This window comes from Labeo rohita, unplaced genomic scaffold (genome assembly GCF_022985175.1).
Source record: "Labeo rohita strain BAU-BD-2019 unplaced genomic scaffold, IGBB_LRoh.1.0 scaffold_137, whole genome shotgun sequence".
Classification (NCBI taxonomy): domain Eukaryota; kingdom Metazoa; phylum Chordata; class Actinopteri; order Cypriniformes; family Cyprinidae; genus Labeo; species Labeo rohita.
The window spans coordinates 38,164-49,062 of record NW_026127527.1 but is presented as its reverse complement, the minus strand read 5'-3'; the positions used below and the strand labels follow the sequence as shown (position 1 = coordinate 49,062).

At 37.4% G+C, this 10,899-nt stretch overlaps 1 protein-coding gene across 8 annotated transcripts in view; it reads right to left on the bottom strand.

Moving 5' to 3' along the window:
- The window catches only part of LOC127158162 (NACHT, LRR and PYD domains-containing protein 12), a 57,251-nt gene that overhangs the window by 29,378 nt on the left and 16,974 nt on the right, over positions 1-10,899 (bottom strand). For 2 of the 8 annotated variants that reach the window (XM_051101327.1, XM_051101326.1), the window contains 4 exons: positions 7,119-7,292; positions 4,609-4,782; positions 3,208-3,254; positions 2,365-2,906 (listed from right to left, as the gene is read on the bottom strand). The exons of 1 other annotated variant lie outside the window; for it this stretch is intronic. In XM_051101327.1, coding sequence (XP_050957284.1) covers positions 2,377-2,906; positions 3,208-3,254; positions 4,609-4,782; positions 7,119-7,292 — 925 coding nt within the window. In that variant the 3' untranslated portion in view covers positions 2,365-2,376. Of the gene's footprint in view, positions 1-2,364; positions 2,907-3,207; positions 3,255-4,608; positions 4,783-7,118; positions 7,293-10,899 lie in introns of those variants that run through there. 5 more of the 8 variants (XM_051101319.1, XM_051101320.1, XM_051101323.1 and 2 more) reach the window with 5 other exon arrangements.

Sequence of the window (10,899 nt, the reverse complement as noted above, 5' to 3'; positions counted from 1 at the left end):
GCTACAACACGCTTTTTGATGGTCACCGTTGTTGTGATTCTCACACTGATTCTTCATGTCTGTGTGTCTAAATTAAGATAGACTTTTTCATCATCTGTCTGATTATGGCAAAACTGATTAATCTTTTGTTAACAGTTTTTTTTTTTGTAATCTGTAAAGAAATTCTATGTCAAATACTCAAGTCACTATATGATGATTAAGTCCAGCACAGTTAATGCCGTCTTATTGACTTTTGCTCTTTGCTTGTCTGGCTGTTATAACTCAGCAATTGCAGCCAAACAAGACCTAATATTGATGATTTAAGGGTCAAGAGCCCAACTAATGCAAACACTGACCACTATAATGGTTGCTTAAAAATTTTGGTTTTCTCCTTTGGTGATTCTGCTTATTAACATCAGGTGTCTTCAATAATGATCAATCATCACTTTGTTAATCACCTAATTATCTCATTAACTTCAACACTGCTTCAGTGTTTATATGTGTCCACACTCAGAGTGTTAAATTAACACTGGGGATTTTGCTGTGTACAACTGATGTGTAACTGTGTTTGTAAACCACATTCGTTATGGCAAGGAATATCAAGAAGAGATTATTAATGATAACAACACAATCATCACCAAGATTCAGTATGCAGTCAATTACAATAGCTTTTTATTTATACAGTATAATAACTTATCTTGAAATTTGAAAGTATAAGTCAAACATTTTAAACTGCTGTGTCATGTAAAAACAGAGAAACATCAAGAATCAGTGTATGAATCTCAACAATGGTGACAATCAAAAGCTTCCTGCAGCAATGCATGCTGGGTACCTAGTCTCCGTGCAGTGAGTGCACTTTGACTGCACATTGTGATCATAGTGTGAGCACACATTGAGAACGCTGTGAGGTTACACTTTTAGCTCACTGTTACGTCACATTGTGACCACATGGTGAGATCAGTGTGAGATCAAATTGTTGACTGGGAATTCAAGCAGTAGGATTGTACACAAATATGTGCCTGTCAGTTGAGCATAATGGGTTTGAGCTTTCAGGTCTGTTTGTGAGGGAGGAAAGGCAGCACAAATAGCATTCAGCATGGCCAGATCCACTGGTTTGATTGGAAAATCTCATCCAGTGTGAATAAAGAGAAAGTGGCATTGACCATTGGTGGAGCAGGTCATTGCAGTTCCAGCTGCAGGGGTGTCACTCCACTCACTTTTGATTTTCACCAGTATTTTGCCATGACAACCTACTGTATGAACCAAAACATTCATGCTTATATTTGACCTATTTAAAGTTCATCACATATCAATACTAAACACATTCTCATCATATCTAGAGTAAGCAAACCCTCTCAGGGATAGATATTACATTGTTTGTCACCTTCTGTCCATGCAGCCAAATGATTAACATATGTTCACACATTGTATGTTTCCAAGGGGAACTAAGCACAGAAGGGACACAGCAATACTGAGACCAATACTTGTGTCTGACTGAGACTTTTGTGGAACCTCTGAATCTCAGATGGCCATTCCCACCCTTGAGGGCTTTGTGTACTGCACCTTGAAGCAAATTTATTGTATTCCTGCATAGTTGCATTTACTGTAAATGATCCAGCAGGATGAAACTGTGCCTGTGGTCCTCTAAATCAATGATAGAATCTACAGTAGCATTTATAAGATCACAACATAATCACAATCTCTCAAACACAACAACAGATGATGCTGATACCAGTGGAGTGCAGGTCAGACCATTCAAACCATTCAGAACTGACAAAAATCAAACAATTAAAAAGTTCTAAAATTGCATTTATTATAAATAAATAAACAGCTTGACTTCTTTATATGACACTTAGTTAACACTGTCTTTCCTGTCAAACAGAAAGTTTGAGTCTGTAACACAGTTCAGTGTTACTGTGTGTGAAAATTGACATTTTCTCTTTTAGTTGCTCTTATGGAAGTTGTCCTCCACAGCTTGATGAAGATGAACCTAATGCACTGAACACCAGTTTTCACAGTTTTCAGTCAAACACAACCCAGACATTCCTACAGCTTCAAACTCTCTATATTTAATTAATGACACTTATTATCCCTGTGTACTGTATATATATGGAATTGCATTTATTCCCTTGCAATTGTGACCTTTTATCTTACAATGAAACTTTAAATCTCAGAACTGCAACTTTATATTGCAATCTGACTTCATCTCACAATGCAAATGCATACATTACAATGTGACTACAGCTTACATTTGCAACTTTATTATTGCAATTGTGACTATAATCTGATGTCATAATTGTGAGAGAGAAAGTTGCCAATGCAAGATATACAATACATTCGCAAATGCCTTTAAATTGTTTTGCTCTGATGTGGAAATGGGCTTCTCACACGAGGTTGTTAAATCTGACACAGAGACACTGAAGAATCAGGATAAAACACAAATCCAGCATAGAGGGGTTCAGTGAATGTGGTGTTGAATGTGTAAATGTGTGTGAGTGTGTGTGTGTCAGAGACGCTGTAGAAGGACAGAATGCCGGACGGACAGTCCAGATACACTCCTACTCTATTAGAGCGGGTTGACAGGTCAGATACATCAGTGTTGTTATTATTGTACCAGACAGTATAATTCATATCAGAACAATTTAGACTCCAGGACTTTTCATTGAATCCAAACGAACTGTTAATTCCACTTTTCCTGCTGATGTCTTTATATGTAATCGCTACATTACCTGAGCCTTCCCATTTAACCTCCCAGTAACAGCGTCCAGTCAGACTCTCTCCACACAGGATCTGTTCCCGGTCATCAGATCTGTCTGGATGATCAGGATACGGCTGACAATCTTTTATACATGTTGTTTTTTTGTTCCCTTCAAACAGGATGAGTTGAGTGTGTGCTGTGTCTGGATCCAGTGTGAGATCACAGGCATCTGAACACAAGAAGAGACATTACATCATCTATGACATAATAAAATAAAATAGGAGAATGTGTGTGTGTGTGTGTGTGTGTACCTTGTATTTATCATGTTAGGATAGTAGAGGAAACAGGCTTATAAATCGTGCAGAATTTTTTTTTTTTTTTTTGAGAAAGTAAAAGTGTGAGGGCTAGGTTTAGGTGTAGGGCGATATAATATATGGTTTGTACAGTATAAAAATCATTACGCCTGTGGAATGTCCCCACAAAACATGAAAACAGCATGAGTGTGTGTGTGTGTGTGCGCGAGGACTTACATTTTCTCAGTCCTGGTTTGATTCTGAAATGTCCTCCATAGTCAAAACTGAACAGAGACAAAAACACACACACACACAAAAAAAATAAATGTATGTAATATATGCAAATTTAATCTTTTGTAGTTGTTTTGGTTTCACTTATTAGTTCCTCACTATTCTCACCTTGGTCTTGGTTATCTAGTTATTCTGTGTATTTAAGCCCCAGTGTTTGCCGTGTTGGTTTGTCAGTATTACTTAAAACAGGGGTGTCAAACTCAGTTCTTGGAGGGCCGCAGCCCTGCAGAGTTTTGCTTCAACCCTAATCAAATGAACCTGAACAAGCTAATCAAGGTCTGAAGTGTTACTAGAAAGCTACAGCTAGGTGAGATTTTATTAGGGTTGGAACTCTGCAGGGCTGCGGCTCTCCAGGACTGGAGTTTGCCACCCCTGGCATATGCACACCACACTGTGGTGCTCTCACTACACAAGGTTTCTTGCCATCTGTTGTGCTATTTTCGTAGCAGCACTCACACTAAACAACACAAGGCTGATGAGGTGCACAAGCTACAAGAACTTTGGTCAAGAGCAGCAAAAAAATATAAAATAAATAAATACATAAATTCACATGAGAATTAGAGTGATTATAAGATTTTTCCAGGAATTGAGAGTAACAATCAGCTGGTCTGTGATTTCTGTGTTAGTAGCAACCTTTAGCCTTAAGATTTTTTTTTTTTTTTTTTTTTGTGAATACGACCCCTGGTTTTGCATCTATGCCACATGAACCACTGCAGTGCAAACTAGTGTGCTCCAGACTAGATGGATAGCACAGAGTGAATTATATGCCTGAGCACAGATAACAAAACATTGCAATTAAACAAAACAAACAGTCAGACCACAAAAAAAGTTAAATAAGAACTGCAAATTTTGATAGCATTTAACCCTCAAATCCAATTAGAACTTTAAAAAATATATATATTGGCTGTAGCAATTTATTTTTTCTTGAAGCTAGCAGTCCTCTAACTTTACACCAGAGGTCTCAAACTTAATTCGGGACACAGCTCTGCAGAGTCCAACTCACACCTGCTTGGAAGTTTCTAGTAATCCTGAAGACCTTGATTAGTTGGATCAGGTTAGTTTGATTAGGGTTGGAGCTAAACTGTGCAGAGCAGTGGCCCTCCAGGAATTGAGTTTGAGACTAGTGCTTTACACTCTCAAAATATGATATAAAACCAATGTTTAGTGTTTTTTACTGAACATTTCTTATTTGAACTTAGTGGATTTTGCTGTATTACATCAGATAGAGGCAGTTAAAAAAGTAATGGGAGCATAAAATATTTCAATAGCAATTTCATAACAAAAGATCACTCTTAGGTAACTCCTGTACACATACTGACACACACGAGTCATAACTGTCCCACATACTTGAGTATCTGCAGTTTATATTTTGGATCGTCCAGTTTGTGTTTGAGCAGCTGGACTCCTGATTGTCCTGGGTGATTGTAGCTCAGATCCAGCTCTCTCAGGTGTGAGGGGTTTGAACTCAGAGCTGAAGACAAATAACCACAGCCTTCTTCTGTCACCATACAGCCAGACAATCTACACACACATAAAACAGTCTGATTAGAAAGGAAAACTTGTGTCCAGTCTCTAAATCTACAAAGGTCCCCACATTACAACAATAATGGTTAGCAATTGCATTTTCAGAGTTTTGTTCTTTATGTATAGTTTATAGTCAAAGTTATGCTTATCCTTACTAATATCTATACTATTGCTGAGTTCAGTTTGTCATTGTCCATATTAGGTTTTGTCAGGTTTTTCAAATAAAATGCTCACAGGAACTCGATCCACCTTGCTCCACCCCAAGTTGAGAGTTTAAGATGGCTGCTCTCTACAAGAGCAAAAATGAAAGCTATAAATAATATAGCAATAGCAATAAATAATGCAGCATATGTAATGGAGACCAGAGGTAGGTGCTGTGCAGGTAAACCTCACTCCCCTAATCTCAAGAGGTGCACTAGTGACAGACACTAGTGGCAGCAGTTTTTAGCATCCTTGTTAGCACGCCCGCCTACCAACGCTGGAGATTCTGGTTCGAGACCTGCTCGGAGCAGGGTGCGAGTAGGACCCAGGGAGAGGGGTTACACATATACAGGTCCTTCTCAAAAAATTAGCATATTGTGATAAAGTTCATTATTTTCTGTAATGTACTGATAAACATTAGACTTCCATATATTTTAGATTCATTACACACAACTAAAGTAGTTCAAGCCTTTTATTGTTTTAATATTGATGATTTTGGCATACAGCTCATGAAAACCCGAAATTCCTATCTCAAAAAATTAGCATATTTCATCCGACCAATAAAAGAAAAGTGTTTTTAATACAAAAAAAAAGTCAACCTTCAAATAATTATGTTCAATTATGCACTCAATACTTGGTCGGGAATCCTTTTGCAGAAATGACTGCTTCAATGCGGCGTGGCATGGAGGCAATCAGCCTGTGGCACTGCTGAGGTGTTATGGAGGCCCAGGATGCTTCGATAGCGGCCTTAAGCTCATCCAGAGTGTTGGGTCTTGCGTCTCTCGACTTTCTCTTCACAATATCCCACAGATTCTCTATGGGGTTCAGGTCAGGAGAGTTGGCAGGCCAATTGAGCACAGTAATACCATGGTCAGTAAACCATTTACCAGTGGTTTTGGCACTGTGAGCAGGTGCCAGGTTGTGCTGAAAAATGAAATCTTCATCTCCATAAAGCTTTTCAGCAGATGGAAGCATGAAGTGCTCCAAAATCTCCTGATAGCTAGCTGCATTGACCGCAGCTGACATGGCACCCCAGACCATCACTGACTGTGGGTACTTGACACTGGACTTCAGGCATTTTGGCATTTCCCTCTCCCCAGTCTTCCTCCAGACTCTGGCACCTTGATTTCCGAATGACATGCAAAATTTGCTTTCATCCAAAAAAAGTACTTTGGACCACTGAGCAAAAGTCCAGTGCTGCTTCTTTGTAGCCCAGGTCAGGCGCTTCTGCCGCTGTTTCTGGTTCAAAAGTGGCTTGACCTGGGGAATGCGGCACCTGTAGCCCATTTTCTTGCACACGCCTGTACACGGTGGCTCTGGATGTTTCTACTCCAGACTCAGTCCACTGCTTCTGCAGGTCCCCCAAGGTCTGAAATCGGTCCTTCTCCACAATCTTCCTCAGGGTCCGGTCACCTCTTCTCGTTGTGCAGCGTTTTCTGCCACACTTTTTCCTTCCCACAGACTTCCCACTGAGGTGCCTTGATACAGCACTCTGGGAACAGCCTATTCGTTCAGAAATTTCTTTCGGTGTCTTACCCTCTTGCTTGAGGGTGTCAATGATGGCCTTCTGGACAGCAGTCAGGTCGGCAGTCTTACCCATGATTGCGGTTTTGAGTAATGAACCAGGCTGGGAGTTTTTAAAAGCCTCAGGAATCTTTTGCAGGTGTTTAGAGTTAATTAGTTGATTCAGATGATTAGGTTAATAGCTCGTTTAGAGAACCTTTTCATGATATGCTAATTTTTTGAGATAGGAATTTTGGGTTTTCATGAGCTGTATGCCAAAATCATCAATATTAAAACAATAAAAGGCTTGAAACTACTTCAGTTGTATGTAATGAATCTAAAATATATGAAAGTCTAATGTTTATCAGTACATTACAGAAAATAATGAACTTTATCACAATATGCTGACTTTTTTGAGAAGGACCTGTATCTAATTTCTTTCATTAACTATGCTTATTAGGAAACATACACACTACATTTATAGCATTCTATGTAAAAGCTTTTGACTTGACAAAAATATGGGGATGACCTGTAACAGTGGTTGAATAAGTATGTTTTAAACCTGGTGCTAAACATTAGGCCTACATTATACTAAGCATCCAAGACATCAATGACCAAATTTTGCACACCTCAGTATCTCCAGCTGACAGTTTTGACTCTTCAGTCCATCAGAAATAATCTTCACACCAGAGTCCTGCAGGTCATTGTTACTCAGATCCAGCTCTATCAGAACAGAGTTTGAGGATTGTAGAGCTGATGATACTATTTCACAATCCTGAACAGTGAGATTACAACCAGCAAGACTGAGAAAGAGTAAAACACATTTTAATTAAATTCTTAACCTCCTTATACATCTGGTGGGAAGTGTTGTCCAACTTTAAAAAAAAAAAAAAAAAATATGAACAGGTAATATTTGGATTTTTGAACTATGACAAGAAGTTGGAAAATGAGGCTTATATTATCAATCTCTTGATTATACTTGTTAAGTTTTGTATTCATCATTGTAAATTCAGCAATCAGAAACTTCTCTTTTTTTTTCTGTGGTACTTAAAGATATTTATATAAGTACTATTAAAAACCTGTTAAAACTCAGTGTTTGTTTGATACATTTAAGCCATTGCGATTTAGCAAGGCCTGTCATTTCTTTATTTAATTTTATTTTTATTTAATTTTATTATTTTATTATTATTTTAATGTATTATATTTTCTTGCATTTATTTATTTAATTTATTTTAATTGTTGGTTCTTTATGTATTTTTGTACATAATACATAATACATAATACATATATTTTCTTGTTATATGTTTTTGTCTATACCCTATACACTTTTGTTATGTACATGTTCATGCATTAATAAAAAAAATAATAATGATAAATAAAAAAAAAACAAAAAAAATCTTTTTGATTTTATCTTGTGGTTATTTTGGGAAAAACGGTAGGGGAGCGTTTACCCCCACTCTACCCTACATGTTTGAATTAAAGTAAAAATAGATGATAAATACGCATTTCGTATGGAATTAAGTAGTAAGCACTTTGGGTGTCACATATTTATTTCCATATAAAAACAACAGAACTGAAATTATGTCATGCAACACGCTTATGAGTGAGACTAACGCGATATCTTCCTTTGATCTGGCAGTTAGATCTGTTCTACTTCTAAAGGTCAGAACTGTCCGTCTTGACTGCACTTATTTCACTCATCCCCTCACTGCAGCCGCCTACTCTCGCCTAAATGTATGCATCTTAATTGAGCCTATTCTATAGCTTTACGTGTCGGTCATATTCAAGTGCTGTCGGAAAGTCATGTATAGCCTACTGTAGCACATTTAAAACTCAAAATACATTATCCGAGTGTAAAACTGGCACAGTGAAAACGAGTCCTCTCACCGTAAAAATCAGAGTATAAAAATGACCTGTGAGATTTCCAGTTGTAATAACCCTAATCCTAACCTGAAAGTCTATTCACCATAATTTAGGTATCACTTCAAGGCAGTATACCCTAATCATTGGATTTCCCAACCATCCTTTAATCTTGCTAAATATCAAAAGTGATTTACATAAATCACTTAAACCTACAACGTTTGCATAATCTGGGTTATGTCAAATAGTTTATACATTCAATTCTTCATAGTCCAATTTAAAATCCTTTATAAGAAAGTGTAGAATCCTAAACCGTAGTTTATTTTTTTTTACTATACATAAAAAATAACTTATTTGTAAAAGAATAACCTCTAAACTTACCACAAAATATACAGGATTAAAGAGCACTTTGTTTTGTTTTATATCTCCGGACTGGCGCCTCTTCAATTTCTTCTTTTACATTTTACTTTTTTTTTTTCATCACACAAGGTGACTTTTTTTTTTTTTTTGGTCTCCAGTGTTTAATGTAACATACCCCTGTAGTGGCGCAGATCATCATCACATTGTGTCACTGAACATTTTTGGCTACAGTTTGGTGAGTTCAGGCCACTAAAATTTAAGACCGTCCGAATCTTCAACTCATCTGACCTTTATTGGACATGAATTAAAACATAAGATCAAAATACTAAAATATTAAACCAATTTAGGAGTAGCCTAACTGTTTCAACTTCATTTCAATCTTTCAGTTAAAATTTACAGCATACATTCTCCAAAATATGAGCTTTATTTATAGTAAGTCCCCTGGAGCATCTCATATCTGGCCCATTAAAAAATAAAACCAATTTAGCCTGTAAAAAAGTTTCTCCTTGTATGCAGTCTCATAATTACATCAACTATACTGTGAATAAAATGACAAACTGCAATTGTGTTAATCACTTTCTGCATTTACTCAGCCATGTTAAACTGACAAAACAATGCTTGTCAACTAAAGCTGACATGATCATTTTTTAATTATTTGAAACAACTCTTATCAATTAAGTTTACAGGCACAAGAGATGATCTAGTAAAGTTTACAACAGTGTGAATTCACAAGCTAAATAAATAGGGGTGGTGGTGACAAGCTGGAATACTACTGTACAATATTTTTAGGAACTGTGTGATATTGTAATGCAGTATGGCAGTAATTATGTAATTATGCAGTAAGTAATTGTGAGATTGTAATAATCCTGACCTAAATCTATTTGACATGGAGATAGATGCTTTAGGGAAGCGAGTTAGGAAACTAGATTCCTCTGGAGGGTTTGTGGCTAAAACTGAGGCTGCGATGTTTACAGGCCAGGAAGTGAAAGGGATGCTGTATGTTCAGGGAGTAGAAGTGAAACCACGATTTGTGCAACCAAAAAACACAAGAATAGTGTGCTATTTATGTGGCCGACCCGGGCACATACAGCGCTTTCGTCGGTCAGAAGGTCAAAGAGAAAGGGGTTGGATAAAGAGGAAGTTTCAAATGAGACAGCCACAGCCACAGCCACAGCCACAGCAGGGCAGAGACAGGCCACAGCCACAGCAAAGAGGCTTAACATCAGTCCGATATCCAACTACATGGGATAACAAACAACAATAGTTACAGAATGCCTACAGAGTAATGTCAGTTCTGATTTATCTATGATGACCCTTACATTTTCCAATCATGGTGAAGAATTACCATATTTTACATTAATGGTGCATGGTCAACCTCAAACCTTACTTTTTGATACAGGGGCAGACAGATCATCTATGACCTCTACGCATTATGAGGGTCCCATTTCTAATCAAATAGTGAACTCTGTGGGAATTTTAGGAACTGACATTGCATGTCCTTTAACGCCCCCCTCTGGAAGTAAGAGCTCCTGGATGCAAGCCATTTTTTCACAAATTCACAATCATACCAGGAGCTCCACTAAATTTACTAGGAAGAGATATCATGCATAAATTGAATATGGATATTAAATTTACTGATAACCAGGTTGTGTTTTCTTTCCTATCAAGCTTACAGGCCTCAATGAATCCTTTGCCTACATGGGAAGAACCCAGTGAACCACAACCAGCTGAATCCAAGGCTGACATACCACAAATGGTAGAGACTATGATTGATCCATCATTATGGTCACAATATAAAGATGAAACAGGTTTTATTGACATGGAACCGTATAAAGCAAAGCTTAAAACTAAACAACCAGTCTACATTAAACAATATCCTTTGTCCAAAGACAAGGAACTTGGTATTAAACCATTGATTGACAATTTTGTCCAGCAGGGTGTCCTTGTGCCGACTCATTCGCCATACAACACACCCATTAATCCGGTGGTAAAAGCTGATGGAAAAACATGGCGTCTGACTCAAGATTTGAGGGCCATAAACAAATTGATAATGCCATTAGCACCAATTGTGCCTGATGTTCCAATTGTTATCAATTCTATACTGTAGGATTACAAATTTAAGAATCTGTTGAAAATATGCTGATCCTATGTTCTGACATAGCATCACAATAAAACTAAGGTAAAGTACAT